The sequence below is a fragment of the Cottoperca gobio genome, chromosome 23 (assembly GCF_900634415.1).
Source record: "Cottoperca gobio chromosome 23, fCotGob3.1, whole genome shotgun sequence".
NCBI lineage: Eukaryota > Metazoa > Chordata > Actinopteri > Perciformes > Bovichtidae > Cottoperca > Cottoperca gobio.
In genome coordinates, this window is record NC_041377.1 from 7402652 (window position 1) to 7425258 (window position 22607).

Genomic DNA, 22607 nt, shown 5'->3' on the forward strand with positions numbered 1-22607 from the left:
CCCGGTACCAAATAATGCACGGCCCGGTACTGGTCCGCGGCCCGGTGGTTGGGGACCCTTTACTTAGACGAACCTTGCATTATCACAAGCTCTCTCTGCCCTGTCTCGTGCTCACAAGGGGCAGGATGAAGTTATAGTGAACGATCAAGCACCAGCTCCACCTGCAGGAACGTTGCAGCATTAAATGGTCTCCAGAAAGCTTGTGTGGTTTTGACTTAATTGATTTTTTTCTACATATGATTGTCAGATGTAAGTGATGCCCAGTGTAACAGAGATACAGTGTATCTTAAAGTAAGTTACTAAGCTAAGTAAACTAACATTGTTTTCTTTGTTATAAGTATTGAATTAGGTAGAAGTTAATATGCTGGTTTTAAACTTGCTGAGGATCTCAGTGTCAAACATTGTGACACAGGGTTGCATACGGTTTATAATTGACAGGTACTTGCATGTTGGCAGTCTTCAGTGTCATGGATATAATCTGTGTGTAGTATAGTGGGTTCTTTCAAATACATTGTACTGTGTTAGCTGTATTTTGTAGTTGAAAAACAGATATTTAGATGACCAGAATTCAGGAGAGGTGTCCGTGGAGCTGCTCATCTCTTATAAGGTATCACACAAAGCAGTAAACTACTAGGGTTTGGTAAATGTTCATCAGCAGGTTTGTTTTTAGAAATCTAGTTTGTTTTCAAACCTTCATTATTTGAGTTAAATGCTGCGCTCACATGTTGAATATTCACAAATAAAATTTTGGTTAATCAAAACTGACACAGCAAACCATAGAGTTATTCCAAAACTCAAGTATATATATTTTTTTAATATTGTGCCAAATTATAACATCAATTATCTCTTAGTTATTGATAGAGGGCAGGGGGGGTCAACATAAAATTGCTATTATATTTAATATATATTATAATATATATATATAGCTTTATACGTTATTTTTACTATTACAATGTGGCCAATTTAAAACAATGTATTTGTTGAAACATTAATTTGTACGTTTCCATGATCTATTGGGACGTATCTTCATAACCTATCATTAACCAGAGCCTAATAATAAAAAAATAAAATCATTTTGTGCCAACTTACCATTAGTAGTTCTGTGCCACCCATCCAGTCCAGAGGCTCGGGAGCCCCGTCCTGCGTCTCTGTCTCCCCCTCCTGTCCTCAGCACCAGCCTGCGTTTCCCTCTATTATTTTCCACTCAGTTCCTCGCAGTTTAAAATGGCGGCGTTGAGCAGCGCCGAGTCTCCACCGCCCGTCTTTAACGGAGACACCGCGGAGCGGGAGCCGGGCAGGGAGCAGGGCCTGGAGGAGCTGGGTGCTGGGCTGGACTCCTCCTGCACGTCGGGGATCCCCGGAGGTCCGCAGGATGAGGAGGTAAGCGTTACCGCGGCGGGGGAAGCGGGTCTAAGCTGGGCAGGGGACACGGGCTCCGAGCGGAGGTAATTGGATGTAAATCTTCAGGAAACACCGGCTGTAACATGGATCGTGGGGGATGCAGTGCAGGAGGGGGGGGGGGGTGCAAGACGATTTACTAAATGTAAACGATTCATTTGAGCGCTGGGCTTTCACAACCAGCGTCTTCCCAAAAAAAAAAAATGCGACATATTAATGTGAGCAGGAGGGGAAGGTTTTATTCGGCGGAGCCTGTGTTTATTTCGGGCCTGCTTTATTCCATTCGCTCCTGGCTTCGTCTTCCAGGCTCACTGCAGCTGTAGCCTGGTGCGCCAACAGAGCACACACACACACACACACACACACACACACACACACCGCTATTGACGCAATAAAGACACGCAATTACACGTCTTTCTATTGCTTATTAGTGTATTCTAATGCGTTCAAAGTTTTCATCACATATCCACTGAGGTTCTTTACCTCAATAGGGTAAGGATGAGGATGATGATGATGATGCTGATGATGTAGGTGGAGGCTACCTCCAAGTCGTGCTTGTGTTTTTTTTTTCTTTTTTTTTTTTTTAAGGTGTAATTTACCGACACATGCTACTTTTATTTATATTACAGGCTTTTACAATCACCGCCCCCCCCCCCCCCACGTCCACAGACACACGCACACAGGCAGAATCACCAGGCAGGCTGTGACCTCATCATTTAATACACAGTGACCATGTAGCCTAGCCTGGAAATCTGTCCTGTGTCTGCAGGTCAGAGGCCTCACTGCTGGACCATGACAGCCAAGCTACATCACATCAGCAGCATCCATCGTCACATAGTCAACATCATAAAACAAATTGCTATATATATATATATATATATATATATAATATAATAATACTACTAATATCAAATGTCCTACCCCTACATTAAATCACATTTAAAACAGAGGGGAATGAGTTCTCTTTACCAAACATAAAATGGGCAAATATGTAATTCTGTGACCTGTCTTTTTTTTTTGACTTTAAAGTCCAAAAAATCTCATCAGCTGATTTTTCTATTAAACATGTCAGTTTGACTTTAGCATAGTTGTATAGTCTAAGAATGGTATCAAAATGCTGATACTTCAAACATATTTAAATGGCACTTCAGTGATTTGTTCAGTAGTATTTTCATAAAGTTGAGGGGCCTCACAAGAGTTGTGTTTAAATACAAAATATCTTGACTTTTAGTCCTAAGTATTGGCCAAGCTGCAAACACACATTTCACACAAGGCAACCGGTTTTATTTGTTCCTGCCTAGTAAATGCCTACATTTTCTCCACAGCCCCAGTTTCTCATACATTTGTGATCTCCATCGCTAACCTGAGGTAGCTCTGATGACATCACTATGACATCATCAGGAGACAGGAGACATGGCTGTTTTCCCAAGCTGAGGAGTAGTCCTCATGATGAGTAAACTTGTGTACAATTGGTGGGGTTTCCTCTTAATTTAAATTTGAATGATTAATGTATAAAAGAAATATCATCATGTCAATCTTCTAACTATATTGTGAACATGCCTGCATTTCTAGCTCATAAGTTAAATGTTTGAGTTGTGTTTTCAGGTTGGCTTCAGCTCATTTGAGTTTGATATACAAATATGAAAACGTGCTGCAGGTAGATAATCCATTGCACTTGCACATTAGCTCTAAACTCCAGTGAATGATTTAGCAGATTATTTTCTTCATTAAGCAATGAATTGTTCAGTCTAAATGTTAAAATGTCAGTGACTAGTGAGAATTAGACATTACTGTATACCTTTGCAGAACTCAGTGTTACTCTTCAGATGTTTTCCTTTTTGTCTGACCAACTCTCCATATCCCAAAGATTAACATTAACATTCTTTTCCAGCACTGATGGCTATGCTATTGTTCAACAGATCATTACTTTCATGCCCTGACAACTGTCATTTACATTTAAAAAGATAGGCTACATGGTATCTTTATATCCACCATATGTTTTTTGAATGCACCACACTAAGGCTATATGGTACAAATTGTAATAATACAAAAAGAAATGTAATAACTAACTTATTTTATACTTATAACTACACAAACAAAACGATCAAAAAGAAGAGCCACATAAACAGCTTGAGTTTCCTCACCTAGTTTTCTGTCAATGATTTGTTGATGGGGAATAAAATGGTTTCAAGGAAGCAGGAGGATTTAGTTGTTCTTCGACATCTCCGACACCGGCAGTGGCCACGGTGTCTCAAAAAGTGCAGCTGCAGGCTACACGTATGCTACGCTGTGTTGTCTTTTAGCTGCTAGTTTCGGTAGATTACACTGTGTTGTCTTTGAGCTCAGTGTCAGTTGTTGTTGTTGTTGTTTTTCCTTCGCACAAGTAATAATAATGATAATAAATTGAATTTATATAGCACTTTCGTAGTAGTTTAGAGTCAAAATCGTCACACCCCGAGGCCTAATCCTTGTTAATTAATGCCCCCTTAAATTCCTAAATATCTGGGTCCGTCTCCCAAAACACAACTTCCAACAACTATTCAGAATGTCTGACTAGAGAATGATCAAATCAATTCCTAAAGTCATTGTAACCTTTTTAAATCGAAGCTCATGAGAAACCAAATAATTGTGACAAATTCTTTAATTGCTGTCATTTTTGGCCACTATTATGATAAAAGCCTAATACCTAATACCTAATAGCAGGGGGTAGTCGCAAAAAACAGGCATGCCAAGTAATCCAGTTAGATTACTCCTCTAAAGTATTCTTTTCCTATTTGAGTCACTGCAAGCGTATGTGAGTTAATGTTCCAGCTAAACTGTACTTTGTAGTAATGTAGAGGATGGCAATTGCTACATTTAAAGTCACTGAACTTTCCCCAATATGGTTCTGCAAATGTTTTCAAATAAAGGCCTCGTCAGGAACCGAGCGGATGCAGGAAGTGTTGAGCTTGTATTAACAGCATGTTGCAGTAACAGGACTTTAATAGGGCAGGAGCAGATCAGAAAAGAAGAAAGCTTCATACTAAAATATGACCAAATATACTTATCAAACAGAGGGAATTAGAAACCTTTAGTTGCAAGCAGAAATGAGCGAGGTCAAAGCAAATTGAGAACCAAATACATAAATTGCTACATATTTGGGACTCCCTGGGGATTTGAACGCTGGAACTTTTGCTTTCCCAGGTGATATACTGACTGGGGCAATATGGGTTCCTACACACCTCACAATTTGAGGCAATGACATGACACGTGCACAACCTAGGTATTTGTGTCTATTTAAACTTAAAATGCTTATAACAGTCCCATTGTTTTCTTTAAATATTTGCCAATAGCAGTTTTAATCACTGTCATGGTAACGGCTAACTAGCTAGATGTGGAGCTAGCTCGGCTGCCCCTCCTGTGTCATCTTGGAGGTTATATTATACGTCTATAAGGTCTAACTGCTCTATATGCAAAGTGTCGTGAGATAACTTCTGTGTGCTATATAAATACAAATTGATGAACTAAATTCAAATATTGGTTAGTGAAGGGTCCCACCTGTCCCTGGTGCATTTCTTTTTGTCCACCTGTTGTCCATCCGCAAGTTGTGAAAGACCGCAAGCTCTGATTGGTCCGCGTCTAGCGTGTAATCTCCTATCGCTCTCTGCCGAACCATGGCAGCAATTTATGACCCGAACATTAGGTGAGAATATTTTGGACATCAAAAGTTCCATGTTCCACAATTTAGGGGGAGGCCAACTCCGAAAGAATTTAATCTATAGGCTTCCAGCTCTGGTCGTTGTTCATTTACTGAAGGATATCAATCTGTAACATTGTTTGCTTGGTTTCCCCACAGATCTGGAATATCAAACAGATGATAAAGTTGACACAAGAACACTTAGAGGCCCTTCTGGACAAGTTTGGAGGAGAACACAATCCTCCTTCCATATATCTCGAGGTAAGATAGGTTTGGCTTTAATGAATGCTGTTGCAGACAAAATCAATCTTGTGAGTGTCACTTAAGGTATGGAAGCTGTTGAATCAGTGCTCTCTGGTGTGTCGTCTCTTGCAGGCCTATGAGGAGTACACAAGTAAACTGGATGCCCTGCAGCAGAGGGAGCAGCAGCTGCTGGAGGCCATGGGCAACGGCACAGACTTCTCCAGCTCTCCTAATCCCATGCCAGCCCTTCTGGAGGTCAAGATGGTAGGCTGTGGGGTTACAGGGGGGGCTCAAGCCTATCCCTCAGCCCCCAACACCTTGGCTGTGCTGCAGACCCCCACCGACGCCAGCCGAGCCAACCCCCGCTCCCCCCAGAAGCCCATCGTCAGGGTCTTCCTGCCCAACAAACAGAGAACAGTGGTATGTCTGACGCTGTCTTGTTATGTCGTGAAACATCATTTTGGATTTTGTTTGTCAAAGATTATAAGAAACCAAAACCACATTTATTTGAATTTGAAATGGAAATGGATCCTGATGTTATTGAATATGAAATAGAGGAAAACAATCAGTGTAGCCATCTGTAATAATCAATAACATCCATAATAAACATCTTAAATACTTAAATACTGGTGAGGTTATGTCATTTTTAAAGTTACACATTATGTAGATAGCTATGTGTATAAAGAATAACGTCACTGCCTTATTAATGCCCAATTTAGATGATGTAAATTTGAGGGTTGATTGACCTCTTACAGTGTCGGCGAATTTACACGAAAATACCTACAAACAACATCCATCCATCCATCGTATACCGCAAACGACATACCCAAAGTAAATTGAAAGCTGCTCTTCAACCATTTGCACCTGCTGCATGGTTTTGGTCTCATTCAAAAGATAACTCTCTTATTGTTCTTGCAAAACAGTGAAGAATCACTCCAAGTGCTTCTGGCACTGAGTAATAGTGGTCTGAATATACGGAATTTGAAGAAAATACATGCCTGAATCTTTTTGTTGAGAAAGATGCCTGTAGATGGGTATAGCTGGTAGTGGTGAGCTGAAATGCACAATAGAAACATAGCACCAAGTGTTACCAAGTTCAGGTTAAAATTCCAGATCAAAGGCACAAAAACCTAACATATTTTCTAAGAGTAACACCAGGCGTTCACAAGCTGTGAAATTTGGAAATATTATAATATTTATTAATAAAATATTATTTGTATTGCTCAGAAATCACTATTATATACCCATATTCTCTGATAGTAGTGATGACACAGTAAGTGAAGTATAAACACATTTCTTTGTAATATTTTTGTGTTTTTTTGTATTTTCTTCTGAACTTGAATATAATAAATATAAATTTGAAAAGAAATAACATTTGTAAAAAAAACAACATGGGAAATGACGTCTCAAACTGTTCAGCCGTTCATTGGCTACACGATACGCCAGTCACCGGGAGAATCGGTTGCTATTGGCTCAGTCTGTAAACAAAAGAAGAGGGCTGGCACTTCCTTATCAAGTTGACACTGATTGGCTCTTGATGGCTGTAGATAACGCATGGAAGCTCCGATTGGCTAAAATGAGGTGACAAAGCATGAATTCAGACTTTTAAAAAATCGGCATCATGATGTATGACCATAGCGATTTTATATTGCGCACAGCCCAGGTGTAATGGTACTTCGGAAAATAGTTTTTCATTAGGGCCAGTGGGCCACAGAGTACAGATGCCTTACATAGGCTGACATTAGATTTATTGTCTATTTACAGGAAGGTTTTGTGGCTCTTTGCAGATTAATGATCAGTGTAAAACAAGTGGACATAGGTTACCCCCTTTCACTTTGGTGAGCTCCACAGTTACACGCTAATGGCTACAAGAAACATTCCCACTCCGTGTGTTTTTGTCAGCTCATTTTCTTTTTAGATGTTGGCCTCCTTTGCTGTATTATGTCAGTTCACTGAGTGCTGTTGTGCTTTGTTCAGGTCCCGGCCCGCTGTGGGATGACTGTGAGAGACTCGCTGAAGAAAGCTCTGATGATGCGAGGCCTCATTCCAGAGTGCTGTGCGGTCTACAGAATACAGGACGGGTAAGTCTGTGACTGACATAATGTAACTAACTAATAATCCATACACTGGTACATGCATGATTTATTGTTTCAGCATCGACATTGCGATGTGAGAATGTGTAATAGTACCATCGCAGGATGTGCAATATCAAGTAAGGCAAAATAACTAAAAAGCGCACCATGCCGCCACTTTTTTTGCTGCTTGTTTTAAAAAGGAAAGCCTTGCATGGTTCTCATTTTCGATGACTACTCTACAAAAGAAGTCTCTAATCATAACATAACTCCTATATACAGTAAGGGTTCTTGGATACATGTTAGTGACATGCAGGCTCTGTATGCATGGCAAACGACCATTCACAATCATTTTTGATCAATTCATCAAACAACCAAAGCAGGTCCCGCTAGTCGTCGAACGCAGCCTGAAAATGAGCGAGGAACAGGAGAAAAACACAGAAAATAAGATTTGGTTGGGGGGGGAAAATACGTCAGTTGTATGGAAATATTTCGACTATAGAAAGAATGATGTAGACCAACATTTGGTAGTCATCTTGTGAAAATTCCTGTACTTTTTTTCTTTTATATATATATATATATATATATATATATATATATATATATATATATATATATATATATATATATATATATATATATATATATATATATATATATATATATATATATATATATATATATATATCTATCCAATGTCAGTTCTCTCCAATATCTTGCAGCCCTTATACATACATATCTTGCAGCCCTTATACATACATATCTTGCAGCCCTTATACATACATATCTTGCAGCCCTTATACATACATATCTTGCAGTTTGCTGTGCACACAGGTGTCAAATATCACTCGCTTTATTAAAGCAGAAATAATAACTTTCCCCCCTAGTATTTTCCAAGTGTACTTAACTGTACTTACTTAACTGTTACCCATGAATCCTCGCGCAATCATGTGAGCTAGCTAACCCATGCTAAACACCAATCCGTAACAGCAAACTAGTGGCTATATATTATTATTTTAATAGCATAGTATTGTGTGCACCATAAAAATGTATGTTTATACATGGCACTTAAAGCCACCCTACACGCTTTTGTACGCCCAGTTTAATATGCGACCTCAATTTTATACATCGTTAGTAGTGTCTCTTTAAGCTAAGATGTCCATTTGTTTTTATTGCCACAGTAGTTGTGTTTGCTCAAATTATCATTCTGGTATATGGAAGGGATGGGTCGATAGTACTTTTTCATGTCTGATACCACAATCTTGAGTATCTACCTATACCGATACCGTCCTTTTCCCTCCCTTAAACAACTAAGCTGTTAAAAATACATTTGTATGGATGCAATTTAACCTAAAACACATCATTCTCAAACTTTGAAACAAATAGTCTACTCCCCTAAAGGAATAAAAACACAGCCCACAACATGACTCGGTAATGCAAAACTGCTGCATGTTCTGCTGCTGGTGATTGATTGACAGAAAACAAACATGAACCATAACTTAACCTGCAGATGATTTGATACCAACAGTTTCTCTTCCAAAAGGAATTCTATCTTGTGTTTAGACAAAACATCAGAACTGCTTAGGTCACTGTTTTCTGCTGGAAAACATCATGGTTATGTTTGATATGGTGGTTAAACCAAAACCAGTGTGAGGTCTAGACCTTCACCCTAACTCTCCATTTCCTGTTTCAGAGAGAAGAAGCCGATTGGCTGGGACACAGACATCTCCTGGCTGACAGGGGAGGAGTTACATGTAGAAGTGTTGGAGAATGTGCCGCTCACCACACACAACTTTGTAAGTACTGTTGGACAAAATGTCACATCATGACTCCAACGATAAACATTATGTACTAATCATATCGCTCAGCCTTACTAGGTCCTGATTCTGTGTTTGTGTTTGATCGACAGGTCAGGAAGACCTTCTTCACGCTGGCCTTCTGTGACTTCTGTAGAAAGCTGCTGTTCCAGGGTTTCCGCTGTCAGACCTGTGGCTACAAGTTCCACCAGCGCTGCAGCACTGAGGTTCCCCTCATGTGTGTCAACTACGACCAACTAGAGTAAGTCACACACAAGGGAGGGGTCATGAGGCTGCAACCACTTTGAGATTGTAATGATTGTACAATGTTTTGCGTCAGCCTAAAAATCGCTGATTGCGATATATTAGCGCAGCATGCATCCACGGTCTTTAATGTGGAAATATTACACATACTATCACATGAAAGTTTCCCTTCCTTCGTTAAGCTCTCTGCTGTAAACGCTGTCTGTCACATTGGCAGTTCAGCTACGTTAGGCCCCAGCCCCAAGTCAAGTTGTGTGGAGAATGACTGAAAAATAACTACGTCCCCTTTTGATGTGCGTTCTGCAGCTTGTTGCTAGTGTCCAAGTTCTTCGAGCATCACCCGTTTACCCAGGAGGATGTCTCCTCAGAGGGCACCACCCCTGTGTCTGAGGCCTGTCCATCACTCCCCCCATCGGACTCCACCGGGTGAGTCCTCTAAATGTGCTTCTCCAAGTGTTTTTCACTCTGAGAGGAAAAGTGCAATAGTAGAAGTGTCTCCTACAAGTCTACTTTTCACTTACAAAATGTATCTCTACAGGTCTATATGCCACTCCACTGTGTCCCCGTCTAAGTCTATACCCATCCCTCCCAGTTTCCGGCCCAACGAGGAGGACCACCGCAACCAGTTTGGCCAGCGGGACCGTTCGTCCTCCGCCCCGAACGTCCATATCAATACCATCGAGCCTGTCAACATCGATGTGAGTCTGCTCCCACCAACTCTTCTCAACTACGAAAGGCTACCATGACACTGCAGGTTTCGTTCCAACCAAACAGCAGATTTCACTCATTTAATGCTCTTTAACCAGAGAAGAGGAGCTAACTAACTAAAAGCTGCAGTTATGTTTTGCAGATTCTAGAGCCTTCAGCTTGCCATTATAATGTAGCAGCTATCATCTATGTTGCCACCTGTTCTTTAAAAGTGATGCCTGTGAAAACCAGCATGTGATCTACACTAAACCAGCATTTTTCCAAAGGCAGTCTGCAGAGTGCATAAGACAATGAAAATAAATTGGCGTTTTATTGTGCAAAATTTAAAAATAGAGCTATGATTTAAGTAGGGAATGTACAATATGGATATTTTCCAGACGATAATTATCTGCTTATCATGACCGATACAAATAAGGGAACCGATAATTTCACATTTTAGTTAGTTTAGTCACAGAACCGTTATGCATAGCTGAGGATAAGAAAGGCTAGAATGTATTGGACAAAGATGGATGATGGACGTTCACACAGGCTCTCTAGTCAGCGTACTGCACTTGTTGTTCTTTTTCTCTGTGTTTATTGGCAGATGGACGAGCAGCGTGTAAATGCTGCGCTTGTTAAGTCAATGAAATGCAATTTGGCTTTGATAATTTATCGGCCTGATTATGTATTGTGCACCCCTACATCTAAGCACTATATTATTAATGGCCTCCGCCCAGTTACTGTACACTCAGTTCAGTGCAGTGTTTTGTAAAGGTAAGGTGGTTTGCTGCCTTTTTATAATAATGCCACTGCCTTACAGTAACGTTACCACAACGACAAATCTATTAGCTTGTCACTGAGAATATATCAATTCTACAACACAGTTTAAAGTAAGGATGCATGTGTTGCGTTCAAAGGAACTAAACCCATTACGGTAAAATGGTAAGGATTTTGAATCTTCTTTTAATGGCCACACACAGTGAAATTTAGACTCTGTATTCAACCCTGAGGTGAACTGGTAAAGTACCAGTCCACTCTCCATACTTGGTCTGTTTGGGGACTTGAACCAGCGACCCTCTGGTTCCCAAGTTGAAGTCCCTACATGTTAGTTCTCATTCGTTTTGAACTTGATTTTGTTTGGAAAAAATAAAAGCCCTGGTTAGTTTAACAACTCAGACTCTGCTTACCAGGATCTGAATGGATGTTCATGAATTGAAGTCATACAAATGTTTCCATTGTGTTTATATTATTAATTTCCCTTCTCCCGTGTTTTCAGGACCTGATTCGAGATCAGGGCTTGCCAAGGTCAGATGGAGGTAAGGATCAAAGTAGGAGACTTGTGGCTCATTCTGTGGCTTTTTTTCCCATCATCTGCGTCTGCGTGCTCTTGGTCTTTTGTGTGTGTGTGTGAAGTTCAGTCCCAAGGAGTTGAGTCAGTTCTCTTTTAGTTCTGAAACCTCTCAGTCACTGAGAGCAGTAGCCGAGGACACGCATGTTTATTCAGATCTGTGGGTCAGAGTTTCAGCAGACCCCAGTTTCTTTTTTTTTAGTCTTACTTTAAGCTCCTCCTGCAAAAAGTTTAGTGAAAACAAAACCAGCCAAAGTTTGTCAGTAAATCAGGGGCTTGTTGTAGTCCTATTACAGTTCAGAAACAGGGTGGTACTTAAAAGTCTTAGACAGATACAGCCTCTGCTAAGGTTGCACAATGCTCAAAATGTGTTGTTTTAATAATATAAAATATCTTAGAATTGAAATATACATAATGGTAGACAGCTGTGGCATACAGATTTTGTATTCAAGTAAATGCAGTAGTTTATAGACTAAATGATTGCAAATGCCAAATCTAACAGTGTTAAGGAATCTCTGTAAAGGTTTTTGGCTCTGCGATAGACATGTTCTTACCAGAAGTCTGGTAACAAGTTTTGAAGCTATCCTTCGAACAGAAAAACAGACAGGTCTGAAAGCTTCCTTCATATGGCTCTTAATTTCCAATGGCATACGTTTGACAACACCTCTGAACTGTCACATTCAAATTCCTGAACTGGGATTTACCCATTGTTCCTTGTTAGTAACTTAGTGTCGAACTAGCAATTTACTTAAAGAATAGTTCAACATTTTGGGAAATACAGATCTATGTATTTCCCCCTCTGTGCAAGTTGGATTTTTTGCTGCCACCCTGTGGTATTATTGTACCTCTACAGATCTTTCGACATTTCACATAGATGTAGATCTATTCTAAAATGTGTGTTAAGTGAGTATTAATCACACAATACGTAATTTTCTCTCCAAAATCTCTTAAAAATCCTTCATCTGGTTAAAATGTATAGTTAAAAATGACCAAGATCTTAAAAGCCTATCATAAGAATGTGGCTTAAAACTGGATAAAAGTTGAACAAATGACAACCACAACACATGAATAAGGGGATACATCTCCATTACAGGCGATCAAATGAAACCGTTGCCTTGATTTTAAAATGACGTATTTCTCTAGCTTTGAATTTATTTTGAGATGATGTAGGTACACAACTCAACAAAATACACAAAATAGTTTTTTTTACATTTCTGTTTGTGTACGGATTCAACAAACAACATACAAGGTCCCAATCAGTGAGCTTTAGAGGTGTTAGTCTGTGTATTTTTGAACGTCGGACACAGCCAGGCTCGCTGTCCCCTGCCTCCAGTCTTTATGCTAAGCTAGCTTAGCAACGCTTAGCTTGACTCCAGCTCTGTAGCCTACTAAAATAAGTATTTCCCAAAACGTTGACAACAAAATGTTTTCCATATATCTTAAAATAAAAATGTAGCAGTGTAACACCTGCATATACCCTGACAAACACATGTAAGTGTGCTAGGAGGACTCTCCATCCAGAAGCTCAGTTGTAGCCATGGACAGTAGTTGGTTAGAGGTGAGAGGGGCAGGGTGAGTAGCAGTGATGGTCTGTCTGTTTCTCTTTGCCCTGCAGCCCCCCCGACCCACCCCGCCCGCTGCTTGAGGAAGCACCGAACACGGACCTCAAGCCCCCTCCTATACTCCTACCCCAATGACATAGTGTTTGATTTTGAGCCCGAGCCTGTTTTCCGAGGTAGTTAGGCCTCTGTGTGTTACTGTGTCCTTCACCCTCCTCACTCCACACCCCCACTCCACAGTCCCCAACTACACATCCACTGTGTGTCCACCCCCCCCCGCCCCCTCTCTCTCTCTTCTCCCCCCCCTTATGTCCTCACATGCTCTCACTACTTCACACCTGACATCTCACAGGTTACACAGAGAACTCACTGCTACTCTTTCTATGGATGGTGGTTTGATTGCTGATATGCTCCTTGATGATCAAGTATTTTTTTTTACTAAAGTGAATAATTAATCAATAATTGATTAGATCTATTTTATGATAGCCCATTAGTAAACATACATGGTGCAAGTGGCATCAAGTGTTCGGACTCTAGTCTTTAGTCACATTTAAAGTGCATTAAAATGAAATATCTACAACACTGTATATGGCTACTTGATTTTAACCCTTGACCCTTAACTAGCTTATACTTAGCTTCATCATTAGCTATTATATTATGTAAGATGGTATCATTTAATCTACAGTATATGCACCAATGTTTTATGTAGACTATTGTAAAGAACACTCTAATAATTGAAAATTGAATCTTAATTTAAAGTTAAATAGTCACGTTATTTAATTTTATACTTATTTTTTTGTTGTTTGTTCCACTCACCAAACTAATGTAAAATAGCTACATATTGTTCCTGCAACACTCATAGCCAGTAAATCATTTGAAATAATAATTTCAAATGATTTATAATCGTTTCTCTAACTAATTCAAAATGTTGTTGGAGTTTAGTCTTTGTGCTAACCGAGGCTAGACATGTCCTGGACTTGTGACTGTACTGGACATTTTCTTATTTCTTATTGTAAATAGTTTCATTGAAGAGACAACAGTTTACAGTTTAAAATCAGTCTCCTTTCTAATCAACATGATCCTGAATGAAGTAGTTAATAACAGTGATGGACAAGCTCATTAAACCATTAACTGCCATCCAACCAAGCACCCCCTCACCTCTCCTCTGCATGTGACCAAACACACAGAACTGATTACAGAAGCCTCAATCCCTGTCCTCTCCCAAATCTTCTTTCTTTACTCTTCTGCTTTATCTCACCTTTATTTATTTTACCTACCCACCTCACCTCTCTTCCTTTCCCCTCTTTTCATCCCCTACCCCTCCAGGCTCCGCCGCAGGGCTGTCGGCCACACCTCCCGCCTCTTTACCTGGCTCTCTGACCAATGTCAAGGTTCCACAGAAGTCACCATGCCAACAGAGGGAGCGCAAGTCGTCGTCCTCGTCCGAGGACCGCAATAAGATGGTGAGACAAAATGTCCCCGATATTTGGAGTTTTTCCTGGAGTTCATTGTCCATGTGCTTGTGCTGACTGAGTGTCCTGTGGAACAGAAAACCCTGGGGAGAAGGGACTCCAGCGACGACTGGGAAATCCCCGAGGGTCAGATCACTCTGGGTCAGAGGATAGGCTCTGGATCCTTCGGAACTGTCTTCAAGGGAAAGTGGCATGGTAAGACCAAGTCTATACTGTGCTTTCATATCAGTGGCATTAAGTAAGGAAACTGTTGACATCCTCTGGGAATCAACTTCATATAAATACGACAGTGAATTTGTTGTTTAGTTCTTTATTAAAAGCACATCGATTTTGCACTGGGTGACATGTTCCTTCACCACCATGAATGCCTCTCTGCCCCATAGTCTGTTGTACTTCTAATTAGATGTTCAAAATGTGTTTGCTTCCCCAGGACTGACATCTGAAATATTATGCATTTAAAGGAACATTTTGCCACAACTTACCATTGGCCTCAATATAGGACAGTACTGTCTTTTTTTTTTACCCACCTGTACCAGGATGCAATGAGTGCAGCTTTTCTATTGGTGAAACATGATGTGTCCCATGGATCCTTAAAAATCCTTTTAATCATGCCTAGGTTTTTTTTTTTTAAATAAATAAATATGTGTAAAATGTCCAGAAACAAGTCATCAAATGATAAAGTTTTACTGCTTAAGTAGGTCCTTGCAGTCAGTGGAGCCCACATTTGAGCCGACATTTTCTCCGTCTCCTCTCAGGTGACGTGGCAGTGAAGATGTTGAACGTCACCGCACCCACACCACAACAGCTTCAGGCCTTCAAGAATGAAGTGGGAGTCCTCAGGTAACTTTGCACCTATTTACTGCGCTAGAAATGAACATCTACTGAAGTGTCATCCTAAATATACAAAACTGCCGCAGCTCTTGTATTTTCATCAACCTGTGTGTGTGTGTGTGTGTGTGTGTGTGTGTGTGTGTGTGTGTGTGTGTGTGTGTGTGTGTGTGTGTGTGTGTGTGTGTGTGTGTGTGTGTGTGTGTGTGTGTGTGTGTGTGTGTGTGTGTGTGTGTGTGTGTACCAGGAAAACGCGTCATGTGAACATCCTGCTGTTCATGGGCTACACCACCAAGCCTCAGCTGGCCATCGTGACCCAGTGGTGTGAAGGCTCCAGCCTGTACCACCACCTGCACATCATCGAGACCAAGTTTGAGATGATCAAGCTAATCGACATCGCCCGGCAGACCGCTCAGGGCATGGAGTGAGTTACCCCCCCCCCCCCCCCCTACAAATACAAAACGCAGTCAGATTTCACCATGTGTAGTAGTACAGTAGTTGGTCTAACATGTTTCTCTCGTTCTCTCCTCAGTTATCTGCACGCCAAATCAATCATCCACAGAGATCTGAAGAGCAACAGTATCCTTTTGACACATGTCACTCAACGCTTTCATCTTTAGGCACTCGTGTTTCTATCCAAATTTTAATTCAAAGATGTTAAGTATGCTGTGATTTATCTTGCTAATGGACAGTTGGGGGATGGAAATATAATCTCCGCCCTTTAGGCTGCATTCGTTTCACACCAAATCAGGCGTTGCGGACAGGAAACTCTCAAAAATGTGTGCAATACGTTTGGACTGCCGGTAAAATAAATGTAGCAGCGTAAAGTTGAAAGAAATGCTACCCGACGTTGGCCATCGGCGCAACCAGCGATCAGACCACACCGTCTACGAGAGGAGGAACTATTTTTACCGTATAGCATTGTTGCATTCCGCTGTTTACCGAGCTATTGAGAGACTGGTCGCCGCCACAAAGATGCTAATAGTGATACAGTCTTGGATTCACTCAATTTGGCCTTGCGCACCAGCGCCCCACAACCCTGCACTGATGTAAGGCCCGATGTGGCGTGACCTCAGCCTTGTGCAGAAGTCCTACATGGTCAAGAGCTTAGAGGGTTAGGGGTTAGGGGGATAGTGTGTTTCCTTGACCTCATCCCCTCCCCAGATATTTTCCTCCACGAGGATCTGACGGTGAAGATTGGTGACTTTGGTCTGGCTACGGTCAAGTCCCGCTGGAGTGGCTCCCACCAGTTTGAACAGCTGTCTGGCTCCATACTCTGGATGGTCAGTGTTCAGCTCCTACCAGTGACTAAGTTTGAATTTGACCAGTTTTGACATTTCTTCTGTTGGTTCTTTATTATAAAACTACTTTAAAAATAGTTGTGAGATAGAAGTAGTAGTAGTAGTAGTCAGTGTATCCTGTGCTCTCTCAGGCTCCAGAGGTGATCCGGCTGCAGGACAAGAACCCCTACAGCTTCCAGTCAGATGTCTACGCCTTCGGCATCGTGCTGTACGAGCTCATGTCAGGAGCACTGCCCTACTCCAACATCAACAACAGAGACCAGGTAAGAGGACTCACATTTCACACCGACAAAGTGAAGTAGCTCCCTGGTTACACATGTACCAAAACCCCATTGCACATGGTTAACGATGCATGTGTGATGTCTAAACCAAAATCACCCCAGTGAGCAGAAAATATACCAACTATTTGCTTATGTGTTGCCAAACCAACTTAAAATAAAAGAAGATAAAAGATAAAACACAGTAAACAATGTAAAAGTATTTTTCTAGTATATTTCCTAACATTGAGCTTTATTGGAAGCTACAGCTCTATAATATTTGTTGGCAGGGATGAACATTTTATAATGACTCATATCTTCACTTCCCATAGATCATATTTATGGTAGGTCGAGGTTACCTGTCTCCTGACCTCAGCAAGGTGCGCAGCAACTGTCCAAAGGCCATGAAGAGACTTATGGCCGACTGCCTGAAGAAGAAGAGAGAGGAGCGACCTCTCTTCCCTCAGGTGAGACAAATGAATGCTAATGCTTCTATATTCCATTGGGAGGCGACAGATGCACATCATTTGCTAGATTCGGGACATCAAAACTGAATGAATATAATTTAGTTTTCATACCTCGATTGCATATAGAACGAGATATTTATTTTAAAACGGGCTCTTTTTAACACAAATACTGTTTTCATTTCAATTATAATTCCAATCCCTCCTGCTTTGCTGTTATTTTTATTCAGTGATAAGCTACTATCCATGAAACGCAACTCGTCCTCCACAGATATTTCACATTATAACCCTTTATGTGAAACATCAAAGGGAAGTGTTAAGTTTCATTGTTGGTAGCTTAACACTGATTGAAAAATGTGCAAGGTTGAATCTGGTACTTAATTATTAAATAGTACTTATTTATCATGTAGGCCAGGGGTCACTAACAGGCGGGCCGCGAGTCCGGACCCAGACGCCGACCTATCCGGACCCGGATTTATAATCAATAAATTATTAAGGGAGTTTCAATTTTAACCGGCGCAGTTTTTCTCGTATTTACGGCACTGGTTTAGCGGTTCAGGAAACTCACAGACCAATTACATGCGAGTTAAACTATCCCACTTGATGCTACTCAGCCAATCAAATCTGAGAATTCCAGGCAGCAAACATTGCGACTCTGAATACAGACAGATGAGAGGCGAGGCGCGTGACAGACGGAAAGCGATTAGACGAGTTAGCGATACAGGGAGAGAAGACGGAGAAAGGGAGAGAAACACTGACGAAGAGGCGAGTGAGCGGCAGACAGGGAGAGAACAATAACTACTCATGGCGCTCTCCAAGAAGAGAGAAGTCAACAGAGCTTTCAACCCAGAATGGACTCATTCATGTTCATCCTTCCCACTGGGAGCACAACACCTGTGTCTCATATGCTCAGAGACCGTGGTGATGTTAAACGCCACTATGGAGGCAAAGCACAACGTTTTTGACCAAACATACCCACTCAAGTCTGAACTGAGGTCACAGAAAATAAGCACTCAGAGCCCAATGTGATTTTGATTTGTGACAAAATAAAGCAAATAGGCCACCTGTCAGCATCATCAGCCACAGAGAACAGTTTAACTCAGGATGTGCTAGCCTGCGTTAAACTGTTCAATTGTTAAGATGTGTTGAGACTGATTTATTCTAACATTGTGAAACAGTTAAAGAAAAAGAGAAACTCAAGCTGTTGCTACACTTTATTTTATTGTTCTAAAATTAAGCACTTTATTTTAAGGTGCACAATTTTTCAAAAGCTATTTTATTTATTTTCTCTTTTATTTTTAAATGCAGCCCGAGAAGCACATTATACATATCTACAGTATTATATATATCTGTATAGTTCAATGTTAAGTGACAATAAATATTGTCTAAATGTTTTTAAGTTGTACTTTCTTTATTAGATTTGACAGTCAGATGTTGATGACGTGCAGACGTTGATACAGCTACTAGGCTACTTCAATATATCTCACACTAATTCATAACGCAGGTTACACATTATGATGTTCCAGGACCTTTGCTCACGGACTTTCTCTCTAACTGGACCTCTTAGCATTTTAGTTGTAATACCCCTGCTGTAGGCCATTATAGTACAGGTCATTTAACCTCCTGTAACGTTTGTTCTTACCCGGCCGATTTACATTATAGTAGAAACACTGATGTTTTAATCAATCAGTGATGATTGGAGACTCGATGTTGGCAGCTCTACAATGTGACGCAGGCTCAACAAAGCAGACTTATTTTCTTTTTAATCTGCTTTCCGTGTATTACTTTTTTTTTTACTTGGTCCCATTACCTTAGAGATTTGAATTAATGAGGAATGTATTGGCTTTACCACCAGATGGCCTCAGAGCTTTACAAGATGAAAACAGTAGCTGAACTGAAGCGATGACTCAACAGTTACAAGCATGCTCCAAAAACAGCCCACGCATTGTTTAAAGGTGTGTTTACTTGTGAATGGTGATCACAGTGATTCTGACTCATGTGCCTGTGACTTTGCTGTGTATTCCGTCAGATCTTGGCGTCCATCGAGCTGCTGGCTCGTTCATTACCCAAAATCCACCGCAGCGCCTCAGAGCCTTCGCTAAACCGAGCCGGCTTTCAGACGGAGGACTTCAGCTTGTATGCCTGCGCCTCACCCAAAACCCCCATCCAGGCCGTTGGCTATGGTGAGCTCACACACAAACATCTCAACGGCACACTACCATGAAGAACATAACAGACCTCTTATACTGCCAAGTCTTTCCATACCTTTACTTCATTCAGATCACAACAGGAACAATACTATTTAAAAAGATGTTAAGATTTTGGACACTAACCTTCTCCATGTCTTTGTTACTTTTCAGGGGAGTTTTCGGCATTTAAGTAAGTGCTGCAGATCCCATCAGTCCATCCCTCGTCACTTCTCAAAAGTCTCGTGTCCATGCGGTGGAATCATTCATTACTGAAAAAATAGTCTCAAAGAATGTGCTTTTTTTTCTTCTATCAACCTTAAGAAGGCATCCCTTCCAACAAAAAGTTGTCCAGCAGGCAAACAGCCACAGCGGCAGACGAAAAAAAAAAAAAAAAAAAAAAAAGACACTTGAATCACACGAAAAGAAACGGGGAAAAAAAAACAAGACACCAAGTTTTGAGGAGGAGACGGCAAACTCCACACATCTACTCGCCTGCTGAAGGGGAAAAGATGAAGGTATAAGGAAGGAGTGACGGAGGTGAAACGTCAGGAGAAGTCGAGGCTTAGGGCGGCCCTCGTCCCATCATTTCCTGTGCGGGTGAGGCTGGAGGCTGGTTTATCAGCCGGGCCGCAGGACTGCTCTTTGAGCGATGGCAGAAACGGGGCCTGTGGAAGAAGAGGCCTTCCGTCCGTCGGTTGAGAGAGGCCAGGCGTTAACCGATCCCGAGATGAGCTGGAGGCCACCCAGCAGGGTTAACCCCGTAGGAAGCTGACTTGAAAGATAGATCTATTTTTAATTTATTCATTTGATTTCTCATGTTTCAGATTTTAAGCTAGCACTTGCTAAGCTTGTTTTGTGATTTCTTTTCGAAGAGATGGTAGCTGTTTTAGAAGTAAGCGCTCCTTCCTAACACGATGCACAGGCCTTTTTTGCTTCTTTTTGTTGTCTTTGTGGGCTCATGCTGACCAAATTCTTCAAAAAAAATACACGTTTTGCCTCCCAACAATTAACGCCCATGAATTTTGCGCTACCTTTTCAAAAACTTTTAAAACCTTCTGTAGATTTCCGGTTGGAAAGTCCAAGGGCCTGCACTTTTCTCGCCAACAACAGGAGCTGTTCTTTTGGAGGGGAAATGCTGTTTGGTGATTAAACCTACAGCAGAGGGATTTCTCATTTAGTTTAAACAGCCAACAAATGAGATGCACATTTTAGAGGTGCTGGAAAGATTTTGCTCCAGAGACTTTCTTCTTTTTAAAAGGTTTTCATGTCGATGTGAAAGCAGCAGAAGTGGTTATTGTCGTAGATTTCCAGTAGAAAGTTCTGGAGCCCGACATGTTCTGCGACCACAGGAGCTGTTGACAGGGTGGAAGAATGCAGATTTGTTGGTGAAAGCTACACGAGAGGGGTTTCTTATTCTGTTTAAAGAGCCCGGTCTAAGCTGAGCTCTAGTGCGCAGCGTTTACACTGAGTGTGTACAGTAAGTTGTTACACAGCATCTTCACAACAAAGCGATTCCTTTTTGCTTCTCATGTTTTTTTTCCCCACAAAACTCGACCTCAGATTCTTTCTTTTTTTTTTTTGTAATACCAAGTGCATGTTGTGTCATTGTTTCTTTCTCATGTGGCTTTAATATTGCACTCAGCTTAAAATGTGGACCTTACTTGTTTCAGCTGCTGACTAATGGGCTGCAGCGTTGCCTGCTGAAAGGACGGGTGATCCTCTGGAGAGTTCTGTTAGTCATGGAAAAGTAAAAAAAATGTTATTTCAATCACACCTTTTACTTTTCGCTACACACATGCACCTGTATACTTTTTCATTCCAGCGTGTGTTAAGGGTTGTAGGTGTTGTTACAGGTTCCTTTTTTATTTTGTTTTGTTGTTGTCGATGTTTGCCTTTTTCTGTACAGGCAGGCCTGCAGATATTTACTTATTTATGTGAATTCTTTTTTTTATTTTTTTTTATTTATGGATTTCTTTTCAGAACTGCTTTATTTGAAGCTATCAGTCTTTCTTTTGACTCTTGTTTTAGTCTTTGTGACTTGTGTACTTGCACTTTGTAGAGATGGATCGAAGCAAATGAGCGACTTGCCTTTTTGTTCTCTTTTTTTTTTGTTTTTCTATAATGAAGAAAGAATTGTGACATACAGAACTGATGACCCAAAATTAAAATTCCAATGCATGAGCCATCTGCAGGGGCTGGCCTGTGAATATGTTAGCTGGGAAGGCTCAGTTGTCATCTAAGGACGGTCTTTTAAAAAATGAGGTAGGCAGAGGTAGGGCTGCGGCAAGTTTAAACCTAACTAAGCACAAAGACTGGAAGCAGGGGGGAAAGTGCCAACCTTGACCCAGGACAATGATAGCACCCATCACAGACCTGGATCACTACCTTTTTAGTGATTTGGACGTTTTAAAGTGTTGCTCATAAAATGATTTACAAGAAGTATGTATAAAATACAAACCGGTAGGAAATGTTTTTGTAGCATCTTAAAACTATGCCAGTTAGTGATAAACATGATTTACTCTTCCAAGTCAATTGTCCTGCTTTAATAATTGAAATGAACATTATTTGTAGGGATTTCTTTTTCGGTTGTTTTTTTCCACATCTCAAAAATGGCTAAGAAGGTTGACTCCCATCCAGTGAGTTTATATGTTTTACATTCCGACTATAAATCATTTTATGAGCCACTCGGTGACTGAAATGTTTCAAACACCTCCAAAACATTAAGATCTAAAGTACCTCTGGACTGGATGCATAAAAAAATTGGAGTTTACGTTAACGTCACAATACCCAGGTTAAGGCGGTAGACAAAAGCAAGTGTGATTTTAATATATGAAGAGTAACCAAACTCAAATCTATGTAAGGCCTGATAAGTTACTTAATGTCAAACTGCTAATGTCACTCTGAAGATACAGGTGCACTTCATTGGGTTTTGCAGCTAGTTGCATAACAGTGTTATTTTCAAAGTGTTGGTCAACATTCCTGTCAAGTTTTTTTTGCTGAGATCTGGGAACGCGGTAGGGCTGTCGCTTTTTTTAAGCTCAAAAGAGCCTGAC

General features: G+C 40.9%; 2 protein-coding genes across 5 annotated transcripts in view; one reads left to right on the forward strand and one right to left on the reverse strand.

Annotated features, from left to right (window-relative positions):
- tmem178bb (transmembrane protein 178Bb) overlaps positions 1-1226 on the reverse strand; it is a 102296-nt gene extending 101070 nt beyond the window's left edge. Inside the window, exon 1 of the mRNA XM_029462096.1 lies at positions 1090-1226. The gene's annotated coding sequence lies outside the window, so the exon portion shown is untranslated. The remainder of the gene's footprint in view (positions 1-1089) is intronic.
- On the forward strand, positions 1100-19966 carry braf (B-Raf proto-oncogene, serine/threonine kinase). Of its 4 annotated transcripts, XM_029462095.1 has the most exons (21): positions 1268-1380; positions 2724-2870; positions 5234-5335; positions 5450-5737; positions 7295-7398; positions 9083-9185; positions 9299-9447; positions 9756-9875; positions 9988-10147; positions 11413-11452; positions 13100-13219; positions 14370-14506; positions 14593-14710; positions 15271-15355; positions 15591-15767; positions 15876-15922; positions 16508-16626; positions 16776-16907; positions 17234-17368; positions 19395-19548; positions 19726-19966. In XM_029462095.1, exons 3-21 carry the CDS (start codon positions 5252-5254, stop codon positions 19746-19748), a joined length of 2295 nt encoding a protein of 764 aa, XP_029317955.1. In that variant the 5' UTR covers positions 1268-1380; positions 2724-2870; positions 5234-5251; the 3' UTR covers positions 19749-19966. The 4 variants fall into 4 exon arrangements, with proteins under 4 accessions (XP_029317953.1, XP_029317952.1, XP_029317954.1 ...); XM_029462093.1 differs by lacking the exon at positions 2724-2870 and having other exon boundaries at positions 1100-1380; positions 10042-10147; XM_029462092.1 differs by lacking the exon at positions 2724-2870 and having other exon boundaries at positions 1101-1380.
- Positions 19967-22607: the final 2641 nt, after the last annotated feature.

Excerpts from the sequence above, each read along its gene's own strand:
- braf (XM_029462092.1), top strand. The coding sequence starts at position 1,225 with ATGGCGGCGTTGAGCAGCGCCGAGTCTCCACCGCCCGTCTTTAACGGA. Across the intron at positions 15,923-16,507 it reads CAGAGATCTGAAGAGCAACA|ATATTTTCCTCCACGAGGAT; the intron begins GTATCCTTTTGA and ends TCCCCTCCCCAG. Across the intron at positions 19,549-19,725 it reads CATCCAGGCCGTTGGCTATG|GGGAGTTTTCGGCATTTAAG; the intron begins GTGAGCTCACAC and ends GTTACTTTTCAG.